General features: G+C 53.6%; 11 protein-coding genes across 11 annotated transcripts; 7 read left to right on the top strand and 4 right to left on the bottom strand.

Annotated features, from left to right (window-relative positions):
• The first annotated feature begins 25 nt into the window (after positions 1 to 25).
• On the top strand, positions 26 to 2,683 carry BZA70DRAFT_245570 (Vps16, N-terminal region-domain-containing protein). The gene is made up of 4 exons (XM_064910627.1): positions 26 to 226; positions 295 to 414; positions 491 to 597; positions 655 to 2,683. Exons 1-4 carry the CDS (start codon positions 205 to 207, stop codon positions 2,587 to 2,589), a joined length of 2,184 nt encoding a protein of 727 aa, XP_064769542.1. The 5' UTR covers positions 26 to 204; the 3' UTR covers positions 2,590 to 2,683.
• BZA70DRAFT_274366 (fungal-specific transcription factor domain-containing protein) lies at positions 2,679 to 5,407 on the top strand. The gene has a single exon (XM_064911973.1). The coding sequence runs from the start codon at positions 2,790 to 2,792 to the stop codon at positions 5,229 to 5,231; it is 2,442 nt and encodes an 813-aa protein (XP_064769541.1). The 5' UTR covers positions 2,679 to 2,789; the 3' UTR covers positions 5,232 to 5,407.
• BZA70DRAFT_274363 (uncharacterized protein) lies at positions 5,408 to 6,584 on the bottom strand. Its single transcript, XM_064911972.1, has 2 exons — positions 6,260 to 6,584; positions 5,408 to 6,203 (listed from the first exon to the last, which is right to left on the bottom strand). The coding sequence occupies exons 1-2, from the start codon at positions 6,545 to 6,547 to the stop codon at positions 5,454 to 5,456; spliced, it is 1,038 nt and encodes a 345-aa protein (XP_064769540.1). The 5' UTR covers positions 6,548 to 6,584; the 3' UTR covers positions 5,408 to 5,453.
• A 243-nt stretch (positions 6,585 to 6,827) lies between these two features.
• BZA70DRAFT_236035 (eukaryotic translation initiation factor 3 subunit B) lies at positions 6,828 to 9,005 on the top strand (the record flags this gene model as incomplete). The annotated part of the gene is made up of 2 exons (XM_064910363.1): positions 6,828 to 8,192; positions 8,274 to 9,005. 2 exons carry the CDS (start codon positions 6,828 to 6,830, stop codon positions 9,003 to 9,005), a joined length of 2,097 nt encoding a protein of 698 aa, XP_064769539.1.
• Positions 9,006 to 9,109: 104 nt separating this feature from the next.
• On the top strand, positions 9,110 to 10,721 carry BZA70DRAFT_105805 (Thiolase, N-terminal domain-containing protein). Its single transcript, XM_064909364.1, has 2 exons — positions 9,110 to 9,676; positions 9,732 to 10,721. The coding sequence occupies exons 1-2, from the start codon at positions 9,213 to 9,215 to the stop codon at positions 10,438 to 10,440; spliced, it is 1,173 nt and encodes a 390-aa protein (XP_064769538.1). The 5' UTR covers positions 9,110 to 9,212; the 3' UTR covers positions 10,441 to 10,721.
• On the top strand, positions 10,422 to 11,665 carry BZA70DRAFT_105796 (uncharacterized protein). The gene has a single exon (XM_064909363.1). The coding sequence runs from the start codon at positions 10,595 to 10,597 to the stop codon at positions 11,564 to 11,566; it is 972 nt and encodes a 323-aa protein (XP_064769537.1). The 5' UTR covers positions 10,422 to 10,594; the 3' UTR covers positions 11,567 to 11,665.
• BZA70DRAFT_105820 (uncharacterized protein) lies at positions 11,661 to 12,591 on the top strand. Its single transcript, XM_064909366.1, has one exon. The coding sequence runs from the start codon at positions 11,765 to 11,767 to the stop codon at positions 12,548 to 12,550; it is 786 nt and encodes a 261-aa protein (XP_064769536.1). The 5' UTR covers positions 11,661 to 11,764; the 3' UTR covers positions 12,551 to 12,591.
• Positions 12,592 to 12,645: 54 nt separating this feature from the next.
• BZA70DRAFT_298689 (glycoside hydrolase) lies at positions 12,646 to 14,592 on the bottom strand (the record flags this gene model as incomplete). Its single annotated transcript, XM_064914619.1, has 2 exons — positions 12,646 to 12,702; positions 12,748 to 14,592. The coding sequence occupies 2 exons, from the start codon at positions 14,590 to 14,592 to the stop codon at positions 12,646 to 12,648; spliced, it is 1,902 nt and encodes a 633-aa protein (XP_064769535.1).
• A 483-nt stretch (positions 14,593 to 15,075) lies between these two features.
• BZA70DRAFT_235950 (putative calcium/calmodulin-dependent protein kinase) lies at positions 15,076 to 16,782 on the top strand (the record flags this gene model as incomplete). The annotated part of the gene is made up of 3 exons (XM_064910358.1): positions 15,076 to 15,305; positions 15,365 to 15,515; positions 15,574 to 16,782. 3 exons carry the CDS (start codon positions 15,076 to 15,078, stop codon positions 16,780 to 16,782), a joined length of 1,590 nt encoding a protein of 529 aa, XP_064769534.1.
• Positions 16,783 to 17,054: 272 nt separating this feature from the next.
• Positions 17,055 to 18,422, bottom strand: BZA70DRAFT_105816 (eukaryotic translation initiation factor 3 subunit J). Its single transcript, XM_064909365.1, has 2 exons — positions 18,235 to 18,422; positions 17,055 to 18,154 (listed from the first exon to the last, which is right to left on the bottom strand). The coding sequence occupies exons 1-2, from the start codon at positions 18,242 to 18,244 to the stop codon at positions 17,328 to 17,330; spliced, it is 837 nt and encodes a 278-aa protein (XP_064769533.1). The 5' UTR covers positions 18,245 to 18,422; the 3' UTR covers positions 17,055 to 17,327.
• A 31-nt stretch (positions 18,423 to 18,453) lies between these two features.
• On the bottom strand, positions 18,454 to 20,469 carry BZA70DRAFT_245554 (pseudouridylate synthase family protein). The gene is made up of 5 exons (XM_064910626.1): positions 20,101 to 20,469; positions 20,011 to 20,032; positions 19,887 to 19,953; positions 19,785 to 19,837; positions 18,454 to 19,732 (listed from the first exon to the last, which is right to left on the bottom strand). The coding sequence occupies exons 1-5, from the start codon at positions 20,219 to 20,221 to the stop codon at positions 18,541 to 18,543; spliced, it is 1,455 nt and encodes a 484-aa protein (XP_064769532.1). The 5' UTR covers positions 20,222 to 20,469; the 3' UTR covers positions 18,454 to 18,540.
• Positions 20,470 to 20,524: the final 55 nt, after the last annotated feature.

The raw sequence follows: 20,524 nt of genomic DNA, 5'->3' as shown, positions 1-20,524 counted from the left end.
AAAGTTTGAAGCTCCCAGCAATCGACGGATCTGGGTTATCGTCAATTACACAGCAAATTGCTACATTTCAGCACTTTTTATCAACAACAGCATCTGTTTATTGTTGTTGAATCCTACTAATTCTTGTTGGACTATTTATAATTATCTTTGTTGTTCCTATTGTTTATTTAACGTATATCTCGGTCATCTGCACACTACACAGCCATGGTTCCCAATCCCACCACAGGTACGCACTCCATATCATCACCGCATAAATCAAGCACAGGCTCTAACATTCACCTCTCACACCTCCAGGATGGGAGCGACTGCAGGATGTTTTTTACCGGAAGCGAGCAGAGTACTCGATGATGTGGATTGACGACGTGGATCTCTCCGAGTTCATCGTCGTCGGCGCCCCTTACGGTGGTGCCATAGGTATGCCGTTCTTCCATTTATCCTTTCAGACTTCCAATGACTTCAGATACTAATGTATTGCTTTGCTACTTTATAGCTCTTGTCAGAGATACATCGAGACCGATGGCTTATCGCGGCCCCGAGGGTCGGCAAAAGATGATTCTGATATACAGCAATTCTGGCCAACTGATTTCCAACATCCCGGTATGTCAAGTTCTCCAATTCAACAACCTCTTCTAATACTGACACTCATCCACACAGTGGGACAAAGGAACGATTAGAGGTGTGGGCTGGACAGACGAAGAGCAGCTTCTGATTGTGATTGAAGACGGCACGGTGCGAGTATACAACGATTTCTACGGCGGCTTTACACAATTCTCCCTCGGCAAAGAAGCCGAAGACCACACAGTCTCCGATTGTAAATTCTGGGGCTCGGGTTTTGTTGCAAGACTAGGCAACGGCAGATTCGTCTCTGTCGCCCGTCTCGACGAACCGAGACCGCGGATGCTTGCCGACCTCAGCACCACCGCCCTCGAGATTCACGGATGGGCGCTCATGTCGCCTTTGCAAACCCTCAGCAGACACATTGAAGTTCTTGTCGGATTCAACAAGACCGTCAGCGTGATTGACTCGATCGAGTCTCAAGACCGGATGCTGGAGGAAGGCCCGTTCTCGCACATCGCCGTCTCTCCGAACGGCGCGCTTCTCGCCCTCTACACCACATACGGCAAAGTTTACGTCATCTCATCCGATTTCCAGAAAAAGTACTCCGAATACGACACAGGCACTCTCGACAGTCCGCTGCAAGTTGTGTGGTGCGCAAACGACTCCGTGGCAGTGGCATGGGAGAGCGAGATCCGTCTCGTTGGGCCCGGCGGAGGGTCGCTTAGTTTTTACTACGAGAGCCGGATCGCGCTCATTCCAGAGCCGGACGGAATCCGTATCGTGAGTGCCGAGCGATGCGAGTTTCTGACGCGTGTGCCAGAAGTCGTTGTCGACATGTTCCGCATCGGATCGACGGCGCCTTCTGCTATCCTTCTGGACGCGGTCGAGCAGCTCGAGTTCAAATCTCCTAAAGCAGACGACAACATCCAGCTGATCCGGTCGAGCCTGACGGAGGCCGTAGATTCTTGCATCAAGGCCGCGAGCTACGAGCCCGAGCCATACTGGCAAAAGCGGCTGCTGAAAGCTGCCTTGCTGGGTAAATCCGTACTCGAGCTGTATTCATCAGATGAATACGTCGAGATGTGCGAGATCCTGCGCGTGCTGAACGCCGTGCGGTACTACGAAGCTGGCATCCTGATCAGCTACGAGCAGTTCATCCGTCTGACCCCGGAGCGATTGATTGACCGACTGCTGAACCGGCAAAGATTTCTGCTCGCGCTGCGGCTGTCGTCGTACTTGCGTTTACCGGTCGATAAAGTCTACGTGCGCTGGGCATGCAACAAGGTCAAGTCGTCGACGGACGACGACGCCGCGATATGCAAGACGATTGTCAACAGACTCAAGCCGATCCCTTCTGTGTCGTATGACGAGATCGCACGGACGGCCTACGACGAAGGCCGCACGAAGCTGGCTACTCTGCTTCTAAACCACGAGCCGCGCGCGGGACGGCAGGTGCCCTTGCTACTCGATATGGAAGAAGACGAGATTGCGCTGGTGAAGGCGGTCGAGAGTGGAGATCCAGATTTGATTTACTACGTGCTGCTGCACTTGAAGGGCAAGTATTCACTCGCGCAGTTTTTCCGGCTCGTGAACGACAAGCCTGTCGCGTCGGCGGTGGTCGAGCAGCTCGCGCGCGACGACGGACCAGAGCTGCTCAAGGACTTTTACTACCAGGACGATCGCAGGGCCGATAGTGCGCTTGTGATTTACCGGGAGTCGCTCTTACTGGACGATATCCAGGACCGTGAGGACAAGATCAAGCTGGGAATGAAGATCTTTCAGGACTCGAAGGACAGCTACTCGGACGCGAAGGCGATGGAGGAGCACGCGAAGCTGTACGACTGGCAGGTTACTTTTGAGAAGGACTATAAGCAGATGTTTATCGGATTGACGGTGGCGGAGACGATCAAGAAGCTGTTCAAGATCGGACAGAGCTCGAAGGCGTCGAAGATGAAGAGCGAGTTCAAGGTGCCGGAGAAGATGTTTGTGTTTTTAAAGGAGGGCACGTACCCGGTGGCGAAGAAGAGCTGATAGCAGTAGAATAACTGATCTCTAATGAATGAATTGTTGCCATAAATCTGTATCTTTGTCTTATCACCGGCCTCGTGGCAGATCCGCGAAGGTGCCTCTGTGACGAGCCGCCATCGTCGCGCGCCTCGCGAGGCTCAGCTCAGCTCATCTTCCTCAACCACCGCTGCCCGCTGCTGATCTCGGCCCACAAAACGAGAGAAATGGCCACTTTCCTCACGCCGCACACCTCTGCGACTCCTCCGAGGAAACGGCTGCGGACGATAAAGGCCTGCAAAGGCTGCCATGTCCGCAAGTCCAAGTGCGACGGCATCAGACCGACGTGTGGGCCTTGCATGCGGCGACAGACCAAGTCGGTCGACTCTGTCCTCTGCACCTACGACGACCAGCAGCTGCGGCGGCAACGGACGGGATCTAGTGTCGAGAACGAGATCGAGGACGCGACCGGCGGGAGTATCAGAAGCAGTCCGCAGCAGACCGCGTGGAAGAGAGAAACGAGCGACGCTGCGTATCCTTCCTCGGCGCCACTGGCAGGACCAGAGCGGACTATGCAGAGCATGCAGGCCGTCTTTCAGCAGTCTGAGACTGTAGGACAGCAGCAGCAGCAGCAGCAACAACAGCAGCTCGACCAGACACCGGCGGTCTCGACAGCGACGCAGACGCAGACAGCAGTCTCGGGCGACGACGCATTGTCGACGCAGATCCCATCATCCGCAACCGGCATTGTATCGAACGCAGACTCGCATTTCGGCCAGTCGTCAATGTTCATGTTTATGGAAAACATGAAAAACTACATCTCACACGTCCGCAACAGCAATAATCCTCGTGTCGGCGAGTCTCATCCGTACAGACCGAAGTTCACCGCCGCCGCTGTCACCGCAGCCACAGTGCACCCTGCGAAACGGCCGACAAAGGTACCATTCAGACACCCATCAGGCAGACCATGGACCATCCGAGACGTCAAGCTCCCGCCTCGGAAGCTTGCAGACGAGCTTTGCGAGCGGTATTTATTTGTGGTCTTCCCGGTATATCCATTCGTGCACTGGCCGTGGTTTCTCAAAGATCTCAACGCACTCTACGCCGCCTACGAGCACCCCGAGGACGAGTGTTTAGAACCCCCGCGGGCGTTTTTCTACTGTCTTGTCAATCTAGTGTTTTCAATGACTGCTCAGTTTTGCCCCTCGCTTCCGGTGTCGGAGCGCGAGGAACTCAGCTCGACGTTTTATAACCGCGCCTGGGAGCTGATTGATCTGAAAGTGGTCACTTCAACTGTCGATGTCGAGCTGGTGCAGATTTTGCTGCTCTCGAGCAAGCGTCTACAAGCCGGCCACGATCCAAACCAGTGCTGGAATATTCTCTCTCTGGCAGTCCGCGTGGCCCAGTCGTGTGGGTTGCACATCGATCCTGTTGAGCTGGGCGAGACGAATTTAGTGATGGTCACTCTGCGGCGGAGGTTATGGTGGGGCTGTGTAATTCTGGACAAGCTGCTGGCAGTATCGCTCGGTCGGCCGTCGATGATTCATGCGACGTTTGATGTCAAGTTCCCGATTGCTGCGCGCGACTCGGATATCACGGAAACCACCCCGGTGGAAGACGAAGATCTGATCCCGGAGTATAGGCGGATGGTGTATTTCTCGCACTCGATCCGGATGCATTTGATTGCCGGAAGCGCTGCCGAGGAACTATCTTTCCGACCGAGGACGCTAAAAAGCCTGAGCACGGCTGATCGCAAGCGAAAGTTTACTGGCAACAAAAACGAGGTTGAGTTGATTCTGAAGTATCTGCGAGAACTTGATGATTGGTACCAGCAAATACCAGCGTACTTAAAGTCAGAGCCTCCGAAGGGTGCAGAGAACCCTCCGACGTCGGTTGACAGTGACGGGAGCCCCGACGCTGCGCTGACTATGCTGTCACGGGTGCTGAAGCTGCGGTACTTGCAGACGCAGGTTATGGTGCTGCGGCCGAGTCTGACATATTTGATACGGATGCAGATGAGCAACAGTAGTTTGAAGCAGCGGGGAGATGGTTCGGTCGAGCACGTCACGCTGAATGCGTACATGAACTATGCGTACCTCTGCGCAAACAGTTCGATGGACCTGATTCAGGCTGTGTATGACAGTCTCAACACTGGTCCGGGCGTTGGCACGACGTGGTGGTATAATCTTTATTATTTGTACACAGCGTCTGCGATAATGCTAGCGGCGCACCTCGTACCTACGGTCTGGGATAGACTTGACCAGGCCAAGGCGCGGCGGTCGTGGACGATGGTCGAGGACATTATGACGGCGTTGCAAGGAACGACAAAGACAGCGGCGCGATATATGGCGTACCTGATTAGAATGAGAGAGCTGATTGTGAATATCAACTCGTCGCTCGCAACGGCCGAGCCATCGCCGAGCTCGATGCAGTCCCTGGACACCAGTGCTACTGGTATCACCAGCGACAACAGCAGCAGTAGCAGCAGCAGTAGTAGCGGTGATACTACCGAGCAGCAACTTCGTGCTACGGCTGCCAGAACGCCGATATCGCTCACGTCGGCTGCGAGTCCTGGTACGCGAAGCAACATATACAGCCTGATTGAGCTGACTGGTGGGTTTTCCTTTCTTGTCTTTTATCTTATGATTGCTAACAGGTTGTGCATATAGAGCCGGCGCAGGTGGTGCAAAACAGTAAGGACATAATCTTGGACGAGGAGCTTAACTGGTTTAATAGTATGCTCCTCGATGGGTCGTTTACGGACACGGATCAGATGAACAACTATCAGATGAATTACGCGGGGTTTTTGGGTTGAGGACTGTATTTATATATTAATGATGATGACTATATACTATTTACAATATGTACAAAATACGAGTATGATGAGGAGATCACATCATCCAAGGCTCGAGCTCTACTGGCTTTGCTTTTGCGAGTAAGATTGGCTTCGTAACCCAGGAGTTGTCAGGTAATTGCTCAAGAGTCACTAGCTTGGAAAACAGTTGGAGATATCGTTTGCGGATGAATGATGGACGTTTGAGGTTTGCCTTTTTTGCACGTTCACCCCTGCTGATGCTTGTGTGGAGATCAACGTCTTTGAGGTTGCGTATCGGGAGCGGGTCGAAGGGGTCATCGCCGACGCGCTGCTGGAGGCGGCGGAGTTTGTGCGTGCCAAAGCAGATAGGATCGGGATGAGCGAACGCAAGCTTCCATTTGTTGGTAATGGTGGAGTGAACGTGCGTGAGTTCTATGCGAGGCAGGACGTCGTCGATCCACTCCTGCGGTACGGGGGTTGGCACACTATTGAGCACTCTTTTGAAATGCTTTCGTTCGATCGAAATTACTCGACTGACCGCCAGGCCTCGACCCTGGGCACGGGTTAACGCAGGAGGAGTGGGGAACACGGGCACGGTCGGTAGCTTGATATAATGTGCGAGTGCGCGTAACTGGGGGCTGTAGTAAGGCTTCTTTCGTTCTTTGGATGACTGTTGCTCGCCAGTGTTTTTGCGATCATCAGAGGCGGATGTGTTTTTTGAGTCTGATGAGTCTTTTGAGTCTGGTTTGGCGTTCGGTGTATTGTCAGTGGACGACGACAATTCTGTGGTGTTCTGCTGCTCAGGCTCCGAGTAGTTGACGACGGACTGTAATCCTATATTATTAGCAAAGGCTGGTATATGTAGAATAGAAGAGATCTGACCTCCAATAGACTATCACGGACCGGTCCCTTGACACCCCACGCCCGCTCAAGTAGCTCAGCGCATTCTTTATAGTAACCAGCGTTTGCCCTCTTTATAAGAGCGAGCTCTTTTCTGGCGGCGAGGAGCGCGAGATCGAGCTGATGTCCAGTCAGTTGTTGAGAGATGAGACCCGCGGGCTGGCGGAATTCTGTACGGACGAGGTAGGAGAAGTGCAGCCGGGAGCGGGGGTCGAAGAAAAAGCGGATCTCTCGGAGCAGCGAGCGATAGAGCGATATTGTCTGGTTCATAGATTATAATGTCATTTTGGTGCTGTATAAAAGAAGTAGAGCAGATGTAATAAGAGCAAGAAACGAATATCAGAATCTTCAAACTATTCTGGGGCCCAGAAACCAGATCCGTACTCTGAGCACCAAAACAAACAACCGCCAGTCTCAGTTCGCAGTCGCAGAAATTTTTCTCGTTCTCTGCGCAGACAAAAGTTTTATCTTCCAGACTCTCATCGAACTACGCGTTCGTGAACAGAAACAAACAGAGAAGAAGATGCCAGCATTGATTGACGAGCCGTCTATGCTCGACACGATTGTGGTCGTGGATGGCGCTCCGATTGTGAGCGAGAAGAAGGTGGACGCGCTGTCGAAGGTGCTCAAGAAGCTGTTCTCAGAGGCCGGACGGATCCGCGACGACACGTTCTACATGCCATTGAACGAGGAGGGAAAGTCCAAGGGATATGTGTTTATCGGATTCGAGACTCCTGAGCAGGCCGATCGTGCGATTCGCGGGTTGAACAACAAGAGACTTGACGCGAAGCACACGCTGCTTGTGAACCGCTTCACCGACATTGAGCGCTACGGCGAGGACGATGAGGAGGAGGTTTACGAGGAGCCTGTTGAGGAGGAGTACCACGAGCAGGAGTACTTGCGCGATTGGTTGAAGGAGCCGAACTGCGTTGATCAGTTTGTGCTCCACCGCAACGAGACGGTGGGCGTGTACTGGAACCGCCGGGGCGAGCACCCGGAGACGATTGTGTCGCGTGAAAAGTGGACGGAGACTTATGTTGCGTGGTCGCCGCTGGGATCGTACCTTTGCTCTGTGCATCGCCAGGGAGTCCAGCTCTGGGGCAGCAACGCGTATGAGCGCAAGCAGCGGTTCATGCACCCGGGCGTGCAGCTGCTTGACTTTTCGCCGTGCGAGAACTACATTGTGACGTGGTCGCCGGAGCCGATCCAGATGATTCCGGAGGACTCGCCGATGCGGGCGCAGTTCCCGTTCACGCCTGCGGACGAGGGCAAGCAGATTGTTGTGTGGAACGTTAAGACTGGATTGCCGGTGCGTACGTTTTCTGCAGCGGTTGCGGCCGAGAACGAGGCGGGCGCGGGACCGGCGGGGCCGAAGAAGATCTCGTGGCCGGCGTTCAAGTGGACGTCTGACGACAAGTACCTTGCGCGATGTGTGCAGGGGCAGCAGATTTTTGTGTACGAGACGCCCGGGATGGGACTTGTTGACAAGAAGTCGATCAAGATTGACGGAGTTGTTGATTTCGAGTGGTCGCCGGCGACGATGAGCAGCGGGACGAGCAAGAAGACAGAGGAGCATGTGCTGTCGTTCTGGACTCCAGAGATGAACAACCAGTCTGCGCGAGTGACGTTGATGACGATTCCGTCGAAGGAGGTTGTGCGCACGCGAAACTTGTTTAATGTTGCGGACTGCCGGCTGCACTGGCAGAGCCAGGGCGACTTTTTGTGCGTGAAGGTTGTGCGATTCACAAAGACGAAGAAGGCGACGTTTACGAACTTGGAGTTTTTCAGACTGCGGGAGAAGAACATTCCGATTGAGGTTGTCGAGTTGAAGGACACGGTGATGAACTTTGCGTGGGAGCCAGCTGGAGACCGACTTGTGATTATCTCTACGTCTGATGCGCCGGCGGCGGCCCCAGTGGCAGCTGCGCCTGCGGGCCGACTTGGGCTGGGCAAGGCGGCGACGATTCCGCCTGCTGCGGGACCGGGACCTTTGAAGACTTTTGTTTCGTTTTACGGACTTGAGCGATCGAAGGGCGTGAACGGACAGTTTAGACAGGTTGCGTCGGTTGAGCGCAAGTCGTCGAACTCGATTTTCTGGTCGCCAAAGGGCCGATTTGTTGTTGTTGCGTCTGTCGGCGGTACGTCGAACAACACCGGCGAGCTCGACTTTTGGGACTTTGACTTTGAGGGCGAGCGCAAGGAGGTTGCGGGCGCGGAGGATGTTCCCGCAAACCTTGTGCTGATGTCTACGGGCCAGCATTACCAGCTGACGGATATCGCGTGGGACCCCACCGGACGGTTTGTGGCCACGTCGAGTTCTACGTGGGGACGCGCGCTGGAGACGGGATACCGGGTGTGGGACCTTAAGGGCACGCTTGTGCGGGAGGAGCATCTTGAGCGGTTCAAGCAGTTCTTGTGGCGTCCGCGCCCGCCTACGTTGCTGAGCAAGGAGCAGATGCGGGAGGTGCGCAAGAACCTGCGTGAGTACAGCAAGGTGTTTGAGCAGGAGGATCTTGCGGAGGAGTCGCAGGCGAGCAAGGAGCTGATTGCGCAGCGGATCCGGTTGCTGGAGGAGTGGCGGGCGTGGCGGAAGGCGGTTGTTGCGGAGTTGGAGGCCGAGAGAGGCGGGGTTGTTCCACTTGCGCAGAGGGGGTCTGAGAAGGAGGACGAGGTTATTGAGCGGATTGTGGAGGATATTGTGTCTGAGAAGGAGGAGATTATTGAGTAGGTGTATGTATTTCCTATTTAGTACGTATGTTATTAGATAATCAAAGTCATGTGACTGAGAATGAGTTAATTACCCCGGACCTCGGATCAATTTGAGGGGGGTTTGGCGGTTCGTATAAAGCTGCTGGCTGCTGCCTTCTTCTTCTTCTTCTTCTTCTTCTACATATATCTACTACTATTACATATCTACGTATATATATAATACAGCATGTCCGTATTCATTGTCTCTGCTGCGCGCACTCCGGTCGGCAAGTTCGCCGGATCACTGAAATCAGTCAAGGCTCCTGCTCTCGGCTCTGTCGCGATCAAGGCAGCTCTCGAACGGGCGCAGATTACTGACGAAAACAAGGCGGCAGTCGACGCGGTCTACTTTGGCAATGTGCTTCAGGCGAATGTAGGCCAGCTGCCGGCGCGACAGGCTGCTATTGGCGCAGGTTTGCTGCACGAGACGGAGGCGACGACGATTAACAAGGTGTGTGCGTCGGGACTCAAGTCTGTTGCGCTCGCGACGCAGTCTATCTTGACCGGGGATTCGGAGCTGGTGGTTGCAGGTGGAATGGAGAGCATGTCGAACGCGCCGTTCTACTTTCCGCGAGGAGCGCAGTATGGACATGTGACGGCAGCCGACGCGATCATCCGCGACGGTCTCTGGGACGTCTATGATGATATTCAGTGAGTGAGGATTGATTTAGTGCAGTCAGTCAATGATACTAATGAGTTTCTGTAGCATGGGCATCTGCGCGGAAATGACAGTGAAAAACTTCTCACTGACCCGCGAGCAGCAGGACGAGTATGCGCAAGAGTCGTATCGTCGGGCGATTGCGGCGCAGGACAGCGGCGTGTTCGCGGCCGAGATTGCGGCGGTGGAGATTGCGGGCCGGGGCGGGAAGACGGTGACGGTGACGGAGGACGAGGAGCCAAAGTCGGTGAACCTGGCGCGGTTGCCGTCGCTGCGGCCTGCGTTTGACAAGAACGGGACGGTGACGGCAGGAAACGCGTCGCCGCTGAACGACGGCGCGTCGGCGATTGTGCTCGCGTCCTCGCAGGCGATTGGGGATTACGGGCTGGCGAAGCCTCTTGCGAAGGTGCTTTCGTACGCGGACGCGTCGACGAAGCCGGTTGACTTTACGATTGCGCCGAGCAAGTCGATTCCGCGAGCGCTCGAGCGGGCGGGAGTGAGGGTCGGTGATATCGCGCGCTGGGAGATCAACGAGGCGTTTGCGGCGGTGTCGATTGCAAACATGCAGATTCTGGGCCTCGACCCGGCGAAGGTGAACGTCGACGGAGGTGCGGTTGCACTCGGACACGCGATCGGCAGCAGCGGCAGTCGGATTCTTGTTTCGTTGGTTTACGCGCTGAAGCCCGGTGAGTTGGGCGTTGCTGCGATTTGCAATGGCGGAGGAGGCTCGACTGCGGTTGTTGTGGAGAGGTTGTGAGTGATGACATAAGATGTTAGATGATTATGGATCATTGTTCGACCGAGGCCGAGATATACGTCGATATAAAAGTGGTGGTTTCTTCACCACATTTTGATACTGTTTAATACTGTTAATACTCTTATACTCTTAATACTCTTCACTCACTATCACAATGTCAACTGTAATTGCCTCCGGTGTCTATGTGCCCGCTCCGACGTTCTTCGTTCGCAAGTCAGACGAGGAGTACGATGAATTTGCACCTGCGCTCGACCTCGACACGCAGCTTCGACACACAATCTTTCTCGCCAAAGCAGGAATTCGCGGAGTAGTTCTTCTTGGGTCAACCGGTGAAGCTGTTCATGTCACTCGTGAAGAGCGCAAACAGCTCCTCCGCCATATCCGCAAAGGACTCGACGCTGCCGGATTCACGGACTTTGCCGTCATCGCGGGCACGGCCACCAACAGCACCGTCGAGACCGTCGAGCTGATCAAAGAGTGTGCGGAGAGCGGTGCCTCTACCGCACTCGTCCTTGCTCCTTCGTACTTTGCCGGCTGCGTTAGTCAGGAAGGTCTTATCAAATGGTACACTCTCGTCGCAGACCGCTCGCCGATCCCGATCATGATCTACTACTATCCCGGAGTATCAAACAACATCGCGATCAGCCCGCAGACCTTCCTCACTCTTGCCGAGCATCCAAACATCGTCGGCACAAAGCTCTCACACGGAAACATCTCGCACCACGCCATCATCGCCGGCAGCCCTGTCGTCAAGCAGCAGAAGCAGTTCAAGGTCTTCACGGGACTTGGCCAGCAGCTCTTTCCCGCCCTCGCAGTCGGCTGCGCAGGCGCAATCGATGGTCTCGCCGCCATCTTCCCGCGCTCGGTCGTGAAGCTGTATGAGCTTGCGACGAGCGACCACTACGCCGAGGCCGCGGACCTGCAGTACGCCATCTCCTGCGCCGAGGAGATGATTGTCGAACAGGGCACCGTCGGCATCAAAGAGGCCGTCTCGCGCGTTCTCGGCTTTGGCGACCCCGACGGCTGCCGTCCACCGCTGTCCTCAAAAGTCCTGCAAGGAGCTGCCTGGAACGAGAGATATGGGGATGCGTTTGCGGCGATGGCCGACCTCGAGCGTAGTTGGTGATTACGTTAGCACTTAGTAATAAATCAGGTGACGTCATCAGGTGACTGCAGCAGCAGCACGTGCTTGATGCTCATCAGTGGCTTGGAACTTTGTTTGCGACTTGAAACTACAATAAGAGAAGAAGAAGAAGAAGGAGAATATATACAAGAACATACAAAGAAGATATAACAAGAACAGCAGATAATAACAAAAAGCAGCATGTCCTTCCTCCTCTGCTGCTGCGCTCCCCGAAAACCAGCAGCAGCAAACAAATCCCTGCGCGGTGCCAGAGCTGATCCGCCTCCGGCATACTACTCCGACTTCAACTTCTACGCCGAACAGCTCCGAGACCGCGAGCTCGGCCGGTTCAACGACGACGAGAGCGATGGCGATAGCGACGGAGAGGGGGAGGAGGAGTTTACTGCGCTGTTGAGGGCGCGGAGGGGAGATGGTCAACAGACGTCTCTCAGATCGCATTGGTTTACGTCGTGTTTGGGACGGCAAAAGCAGTATGTGTCTCTAATATCCTCTATTACATCATTCTGTTATTGTATTAACACTTTCTATAGACACCACACAGTCTTCTCCACCCTGCCAAACCGCAAACCGCCCTCCTTAATATCCACAGAGTCCCTCGCCGGCATCCTCAACCCATCAACATCTCCCTCCTCTCCCCGCCGCGTCTCTACATCAACCCCCGTCTCTGGCCGCTACGATCTGCCTTCAACCGCCTCTGCTGAAGATCCAATCGAGGACTTTGGTCTGGCTGACGCGCAGCTCGTTCCCGACAGCTTCGTCGTCTCCGTCCCGCTCCGCGACACGAAGCCTTCTCACTCTGATCCTGCCTCCGCTCCTTCTTCGCCACAGTCTGCAGTTACTGACTCTGCTCCTCCTTCTGTCTTGTCTACAGAGGATAATGATTCCCGTCAGAATCTCTACAGTATGAGTATGTACGATCAGCGAGGCTTTGTCTCTGATCGCACTTTTTCCGGAGTTACCGTTTAGCTTCTATACTATCTTTATATCTACTTGCTACTGTTTGGTCACGAAACATAAATACTCGGAGTATTGGTTTGGTTATTGTTATTCATAATATATATTTACACAACATTCTCACTCTCACCCTCACCCTCACTCCCACCCTCACTCGCCTTCGGCTGGCGTCCTCGTCTCGGTTCGCGCTGTCGTCTCGGAATCTGCACATCCTCTGGAATCTTGAGCTCCTCCTTCTTCTCAAAAATAGCCTCCTCCACACTCCTTTTAACCTCCTCGGCGCTCTTCTCGGTCCTCTCCCATCCCGTCTTGAACAGCGGCTCCATCTTGAACTTTGGGAACGGGTGCGCCTCCGTGTTGAACACAACCTTATCAAGCGGCAACACCGTATCATCGTCCTCAAACAACAAGTACAGATACTTTAAAGTCTCGGCCAACCAAAACGACTCCATATTATCTCTGAACCGCGGCGGGATCTCGTTCACACTCTCTAAAGAGCAATACCCGTTCCCATCCAACACCCTCTCGTACTTGCGGAACGCCTCAAAGATATTCCATCCCCACTCCCTATAAATCGGATCCTTCGTGATCCGCCACATGATAAACAGCGACTCCACCGTCTCTGGTCGCTGCAAGTTGTGCGAGTCCTGCCACTTGATTGTAATATCAGTCGTACTGCTATCGTCCGTGTTGAAAAACGCAATCTCTGGTGCAATCCCGGTCTTGGTCACCGCATACATCTCGTAGCACGTCCGCATCAGCTCCTTTGCCAGCTTTAGATCTGACGCCTGCTGCGCCGTCCAACTCGTTCGCTGCGCCATCTTCAGCGGTAGTCCGTTCGTAGACCCCAGAGCGAGATTTCCCGGCAGAAAGCACACGAGATGGTCCATCTTTGGCAGCGTCGGATTATCCCACCCGTGGTCGAGCTCGGCTACGAACGTGAACCCGTTCGGTTTCGACTTTTGCACCAGGCGCTTCTTCACCCCTGTCATGGCCTCATCGTACATCTTTCGATAAGCAGTCTCCTTGTTGTAGGTCTGCAAGTACTGCTTCAGCAAATACTCATAGTACGAGTCCCCGCGCGAGCCCAGTCGAATATTCGCTCCCTGGAACTTTCCCGTGTCGGGCCTGATGAAAATCGGCACAAGCCCATCCCGCGCATGGTTCTCGTCAATCACCTTCATGACCTGCTCGGCTTTTTCCCAATAAAGCGCCTCGCCCGTGAGCTTGGCCACGTACTTGAACTCGAGCTGCAGCGACGCCACCTCTGCCGTGCTGCTCGCGCCCATGTCGTCGTGCGAACTGACGCCCACGCTCGTATGCAGATTCACGCTCGCGTACGGCACCCCCGAGTGCGACTCGAACGCGCCAATCAGCCGGTTCGCGAGATCGACCGCTTTCTCGAGATAGAGATCGTCGTAGTTGGACATGTAGTGCGCAGAGAGCAACCCGCCGAGCATGCGGATCGTCGTCTCGAACGTGTTGACTGCATAATCCTGATCGTACGTCAGATTGTGCTCGACCCACGATCGCGCCGTCTTCAGCGGCTCCTCGAGGTTCATGAGCATCATCGTGTCCAGACAGTCGACCACGATCCACCCAAGTCCCTCCGGCGCCATGTTTCGGGATTTTTTCGAAATCGGATGATAAATATCCTTTCCAAGCGCATGCTTTGCGTAGTCATCCCACGACTCGACAAACGCTTCCTTAATCAGCGCCTGCTTCGCCTTCGACGACAGCGCGCCCGAGCTCTTGCTGCCCCCGAACAGCGACCACGAACCACCTTCCTCGGTCTCATCCGAATCCGACGCGCTCGTGACAAAGATAAACATCACGACAAGCACTCCAAACAAAAAGATGACACCGGTCCATCGCGAGCCCTTGCCAGCCCGTCGCTGAGGCTTGTCCTTGTACATTGGCAGATCGCTCGACGGCAGCCGTCGACCACCGCGCAAGGCCGCCGACGAGCCCGTTGCGCGCGTCCAGACCGAGTCCTCGGCCTTGCGGACCTGGGTCGAAAAGTCGGGCACGTTCTGCGGCAGATTGAAGCTCATTGGGGTGTTGTGTTGAGAGAAGGACAGAAAGACCACGAAGCCCGGCCCCTTGGATGAGAGGATTGGAGTATTGGATCTGGTGACGTCACGTTTGTAATCTTGATTATGTAACAGCTGACACAACTAAAGTTTCCGTGTAGGGTCGCAGCCCTGGCAAAGCGAGCGAGCAAAGGGCCCCACACTGCGCACCTTTGCTCTTCGTCGCATCTTCTTCCTTCACCACTTTCTGCGCTTTTCAGCTGCTGCGGTCGTTGTTCTGCGATCATTCAACTCATCACGAACTAATCCGCCGAAAGAAGATTGAAAAAAGCTGCAAAAATGCCGGTTTTAGAGGTAAGTCTCTCCCGCTGACGATCAGTCATCCAAAAGGATCTGCTTCCCGATATCTAATCCCCCCTCTTCTTCTCGCTTCAGAACCTCAAGAACTTCATCCGGCACGGAAAGCAGGCCTACGAGTATGAGGACGGGCCCGACGACGCCGCCATGGCCGACGACCTGTCCTCTTCCTCGCTCTCCGACGCCGCCGCCGCCGCGACCTCCGCCACCAACGCAGAACAGCACCACCACCATCACCACCATAATCACCATCATCAGCGGAAAGAGAACTTCGAGTCGGCGATCCAGCAGATCGTCGCCGAGGAGAACGAGCAAAAGTCAAAGCTGCCTCTTTATCCCGGGCTTGAGGGGTGGACCCTTATCGAGAAGATGGGCGAGTACGTATATCTGTATCTTATCATTTAAAGGGTACACTCTGCTGACTACCTATTTGCAGTGGTGCATTCTCAAACGTCTACAAAGCGCAAAATAAAGAAACCGGCGAAGTGGCCGCTATCAAAGTCGTCCGCAAGTACGACATCACTAACGTCGAAAACAACCGCCACCGTCTCGGCGCAGAAGCAAAGAAGCAGCAAAAGACCGTCGATGTAAGCCCTTCTTCTTTCTATTTCTCTTTTTAACTTCTGTCAATGCTAATAAGACCAGCGCGCGAGCATTCTCAAAGAAGTCTCCATCCTACGACAGATCGACCACCCAAATATCGTTCGTCTGATTGATTTCTCCGAATCAGATCAGTTCTACTACATCGTCATGGAGCTGCTTCCTGGTGGAGAACTATTCCATCAGATTGTGCGCCTCACCTACTTCTCCGAGGACCTCTCTCGCCATGTCATTGTGCAAGTAGCCGAGGCCCTCCGCTACCTACACGAAGAGCAAGGCATCGTCCACCGCGACATCAAGCCCGAAAACATCCTCTTCTATCCCGCGCCCTTTATCCCCTCCAAGGAAATCAAACTCCGCCCAGGCGACGAGGATAAGGTTGACGAAGGAGAGTTTGTTCCCGGCGTCGGCGGCGGCGGCATCGGCCGCATCAAAATCGCCGACTTTGGTCTCTCGAAAGTCGTCTGGGATTCAAAGACAATGACTCCCTGCGGAACCGTCGGCTACACCGCGCCAGAAATCGTCAAGGACGAGCGATATTCAAAGTCGGTCGACATGTGGGCTTTGGGTTGTGTGCTCTACACTCTGCTCTGCGGCTTCCCTCCATTCTACGACGAGAGCATCCAGTCGTTGACGGAGAAGGTCGCGCGCGGGCAGTACACTTTCCTTAGCCCCTGGTGGGACCCCATCAGCAAGGGTGCCAAGGACCTTGTCTCGCACTTGCTCACCGTCGATCCCGAGCGCCGGTACACGATCGAGCAGTTCCTGCAGCATCCGTGGATCACGCAGTCCGATGTTCCGACCATGCCGGCTATCGACGCGCCGCCGATGTCATCCGAACCGATGATGATTGACATTATTGGCACCCCGGCTGCGTCTAGAGGTGCTCGGTCACCGGCCACCAATGCGCTAAAGGAGGCCTTTGATATCTCGTACGCCGTGCACCGAATGGAGGAAGAGCGCGCGCGCAAGCAGGGCGGAGCACAAAACTTGGGCCTGCTGAACGAAGAGGAGGAGGAGGATGAAGAAGAGTTCAACAACTCGACCTCTGCCGAACGAATGCAGCAGGTAGAAGCCGGACTGAGAAACGTGCACATGTCTACGAACAACAACAGCGCTGCTCGGACGACGGCTAAGCCAGCCACCACGCACAAGCGAAAGGGCTTCGAGCTCAACATGAGCGGAGCCACTTTGCTCGAGCGGCGGAAAGAGCGTGCGCAGCACTTTAAGAACTCGCCGGTTATGGTCTCATAGTTCTCATAAGTCTGATGGGGTTGTTACGTTTTTGTTATTTATGCATATTATAAACCTAGAGATTATATTATACGTCGTGGATACGTCTTGTGTTTTTCTTTTGCCAGTACCGTACAAGGATTATTTATATTGTTGATACTTTATTGATATTGCGATGGTGGTGGATAGGATGAAGGCGTGCAGAGAGGTATTTCAGTTATTTCACTACTTCTTTACATTATTCTTGATTCTACTTTTGTTTTTCTTTTTTGTTTTTGATTTTATATTTACTTTGTCGTTGTGTTTTTTGGGTAGTACTAGGAGCTTTCTTGATTTTCTTTCTATTATAGTTCTCTTCTTGTCGTTGGCTTTATCTTCGATGTAATAGTTTTCTGAATACTAATTATCTTTTGCATTACGAAGCGTGTTTTTTCTATTTCTATTTATTTTGAATTTATTAAATTGTTTGGTCAAATATATAAGAATGAATTCTGCTCTAAATTCTGGTAAAGACAATGTATTACAATCAACTCAACGACTGCTATTACTAACTCAGCGCAACACAGCTACATAAAATCATCAAACTCGTCGTACTTTGAGTAATTCGTAGTATCGATATTATCATCAATCTTCGCCGACGCAGCACTGAGCGCCGGCTTCCCCTTCTTCTTACTCTTCTTTGGATTCTCCGCCGCCTTCTCCTCCTTCAGCTTCTCATTACTCACCGCGGTCAACGAGCTCGCGAGCTTGCGGACCTGCTCAGAGTTGAGCGGGCCGACGAGCGACTTGAACAGCTGGGGAAGGAAGGTGACGGTGTAGTTTGGGTTCTTTTGCAACTGCGCCGTCAGCGTCTCCGAGAGCTTGTTTGAAAGAGCTTCGAGGTCGGTTTTTGTCTTTGCAGAGGCGAAAAGCGGTAGTTTCGCAATGTCGATCTCGGCGAGAGGTACTGACTCTACAGCAGCAGCAGCAGGGGTAGACTGTCTTGTTGACGAAGCCTCAGAACCGTCCTCCACTGAAGCAGCAGACGAAGCAGCAGCAGGCCGTCCGACGTCGTCAATCGACACATCGCCAAACAGATCTGCCGCGTTATCAAGATCGGCCTCGATCTCGATCTGTCTCAACCGCGCGCGTCTCTGATCCGGCGTCTCTGCTTCAAGCAACTGCTTCCGCTTCTCCTCCAGCTCTGCTTTCTTCGCCGCCTCGCGCTCCGCAATCTTCTGCGACAGCGGGATCTTCTTCTTTGGTTGTGGCGCCGGCACAGAGGCTTTGCTTCCGCCTTCTTCGTCGGACGAGTCCGCGTCCCAGGAGTCTAGGATCGGCTCGTCCGAGTCTTCTTCGTCGTCCCATTTCGATTTAGGAGCCAGCACCGACGGCGACTCGTCTTCTTCGTCATCTGGTGTATCAAGAGTTAGGAGTTGTTCCGCCAGCGTCCAGACCGCAAAGAACGAAGAACAGGAGAAAAGCACAACATACCCCAAGCCATTATGAATTACCAATTACTTATAAAGGACCTTTTCTCCTTTTATTCTCTTCAGTGAGTTCTTCTTCTCACAGACACACTCGCCCGTCTTCTTTGTCTATTCCTGATGACTTTTGCGTAAATTGGATATTCGTCCAGATCACGACTGAAAATGAAAAAAAAACTACACAAAACCCTCTGCTTACTTCTTACTTCCTACTACAGAACAGATTATATGGCAACAAATGGATTAAACAAAACTCTTATACAATAGTACATAACGCAATTTTTTAAGACATAAACAATGAGAAGGAAGAAGATTACTCCTTAGATTTCTTCTTCTTCTTCTTCTCCGGGCTGTCGTCGTCGCCTTTCCGCTTCTTCTCCTTCTTCTCCTTCTTCTCCTCATCGTCCTCGTCCTCGGCCTTCCGCTTCTTTTCCTTCTTCTCCTTCTTCTCCTTCTTTTCCTTCTTTTCCTTCTTCTCCTCTTTCTCCTCCTTCTCCTCCGGCTCCTTGGCCTCAACCTTAGCCTCGGCAACCTCCTCGATCAAAGGCTTGCTCTCCTCGCCCTCAGGAGCAGCCTGGCCGTTGGCGTTAAAGTCGACGTATCCCTTCTTCCATGTCTCAGGGGTAGCCTCGGTATTCCGGCCGTACTTGTCGAGCTTACCATCCGCCTTGAGCTTCTTCTTCTCGAGCGCGATAGGTCCCAGGCCCCATCTACGCGGGTAGGTGTCGCGCTCCATGATGCAGCGCTTGACCTTTGCCACGACGCCGTGGTCGCAGGTCGAGAGCTCGACAGTCGACATCTGCGCGATTCCGAGCGCGATGGCCTCACCCTTGGTGGTCATGAGCACGACCTCCTCGTGGACCTCGATGTCGGCCTCGTAGCGGAGCAGACCGGGCAGCATGAGCTTGGCGCCGTAGCAGACGGCGTTGACGGCCGAGTCCTTGACGACGATGCGCTTGTATCCGACCAAGAGCGACTCGAGCGGGCGGATCACGCGGCGGAGATAGGACTCGTCGCGGGTGTTGTCGTACGTCCACTGCGCGTCGAGCACGTCGTGGAGGGTGACCATGTCGTCGTCCTCGCCCATGGCTCCGGACCGCACACGGCGCAGCTCCTGCATGTGGCCTCCGACACCGAGAAGGAGTCCGAGATGGACGCAGAGCGTACGGATGTAGGTGCCGGCTTCGCACGAGACCCAGAAGACGCCGAGCTTGCGGTCGTTGTCAAACTCGATGAGCTTCTGCTCGTGGATCGTGCGCACACGCAACTGGCGCTTGACGGCCGAGATCAAGGGAGGGCGCTGGAAGAGCGCACCGGTGAGGGTCTCGAGCTGGCGCTGGAGGCCCTTCTCGTCCTCGAGAACGTCATGGAGACGGATGACGCAGACGTACTCTTTTCCGGCGCCCTGCTGCGACTTGACGAGTCGGGTGGCGCGGTCGATGCAGACAATCAGACATCCGGTGACTTTGGGGTCGAGGGTGCCGCTGTGACCGGTTTTCTCGACGCTGTGCTAGCTGTTAGTAGAGTATAAATTTCCAGAGAGAATGAGATGCTTACCGAAGGATACGCTTGACCCAGGCGACGACCTCGTGACTGCTAGGATTGCTCGGCTGTTGAAGTTAGCTGTAGTCCTATATAGTAGAAGAAGAAGAAACGCACCTTGTCGAGGTTAATGACACCGCTGCTGACATAACTCTTGAGATCTCTCTTGAGGGGAGTGCTTCCACTGTAGTGGCTGTGTTAGAACATATTGTGTGCAGACTGTTTGATATCAACGACGTACTTTGGAATGGGAGTGTAGTGACCTGAATGAGATACAGTCAGCATAAACATATCTACTAGAATAAATTCAATAACAATAAGATCAACATACCGGTACGAACGACGAGCTTGTCGTAGTTCTTGAGCAGAAGAGGCCAGCTCGTGGTATCGACGGAGGCCTGCACGTTCTCGGGCTTGATCACGAACTGATCGGCAGCAGAAGTAGAAGCCATTTCGCTATGTTTGGACTGAATAGTAAAGAATAGTCTCCAAAAGAGAGAAACAGAACAGAGACAGAGGTGAGGATGTGAAAATGTGTGCACTCGCTTTCGCAGGTGCTAAAATATACGCCCAAAGATAACTTCAGGCAGAGACAAAGATGTGAACGTCCAAAGTGCTCTTCTGTCTCTTTTTATCTCCAATCTTTTATCCCTCTGCAACTAACAGAAGAGAAAAGAGAAAAGAAGTTGTCGAGGAGAAGTTTGTGATTTTCAGTTTTCAATTTTTTTTTCTCTTCTTCCGAGTTGGGACAATAG

The sequence above is a fragment of the Myxozyma melibiosi genome, assembly GCF_037950935.1.
Source record: "Myxozyma melibiosi strain Phaff 52-87 chromosome Unknown BZA70scaffold_2, whole genome shotgun sequence".
NCBI classification, from domain to species: Eukaryota; Fungi; Ascomycota; class Lipomycetes; order Lipomycetales; family Lipomycetaceae; genus Myxozyma; species Myxozyma melibiosi.
Note: the sequence above shows the minus strand (reverse complement) of the source record. Positions and strands in the feature narration are given on the sequence as shown.

Coding starts and splice junctions, on each gene's coding strand:
- BZA70DRAFT_245554 (XM_064910626.1), bottom strand. CDS start 20,221: ATGGCTTCTACTTCTGCTGCCGATCAGTTCGTGATCAAGCCCGAGAAC. Junction 19,954..20,010: donor CACTACACTCCCATTCCAAA/GTACGTCGTTGA, acceptor CAGCCACTACAG/TGGAAGCACTCCCCTCAAGA. Junction 19,733..19,784: donor TGGGTCAAGCGTATCCTTCG/GTAAGCATCTCA, acceptor CAGCTAGCACAG/CGTCGAGAAAACCGGTCACA.
- BZA70DRAFT_245570 (XM_064910627.1), top strand. CDS start 205: ATGGTTCCCAATCCCACCACAG. Junction 227..294: donor GGTTCCCAATCCCACCACAG/GTACGCACTCCA, acceptor TCACACCTCCAG/GATGGGAGCGACTGCAGGAT. Junction 598..654: donor AACTGATTTCCAACATCCCG/GTATGTCAAGTT, acceptor TCATCCACACAG/TGGGACAAAGGAACGATTAG.
- BZA70DRAFT_105820 (XM_064909366.1), top strand. CDS start 11,765: ATGTCCTTCCTCCTCTGCTGCTGCGCTCCCCGAAAACCAGCAGCAGCA.
- BZA70DRAFT_274363 (XM_064911972.1), bottom strand. CDS start 6,547: ATGAACCAGACAATATCGCTCTATCGCTCGCTGCTCCGAGAGATCCGC. Junction 6,204..6,259: donor TCCGTGATAGTCTATTGGAG/GTCAGATCTCTT, acceptor ATAGGATTACAG/TCCGTCGTCAACTACTCGGA.
- BZA70DRAFT_105805 (XM_064909364.1), top strand. CDS start 9,213: ATGTCCGTATTCATTGTCTCTGCTGCGCGCACTCCGGTCGGCAAGTTC. Junction 9,677..9,731: donor GACGTCTATGATGATATTCA/GTGAGTGAGGAT, acceptor GAGTTTCTGTAG/CATGGGCATCTGCGCGGAAA.
- BZA70DRAFT_274366 (XM_064911973.1), top strand. CDS start 2,790: ATGGCCACTTTCCTCACGCCGCACACCTCTGCGACTCCTCCGAGGAAA.
- BZA70DRAFT_105796 (XM_064909363.1), top strand. CDS start 10,595: ATGTCAACTGTAATTGCCTCCGGTGTCTATGTGCCCGCTCCGACGTTC.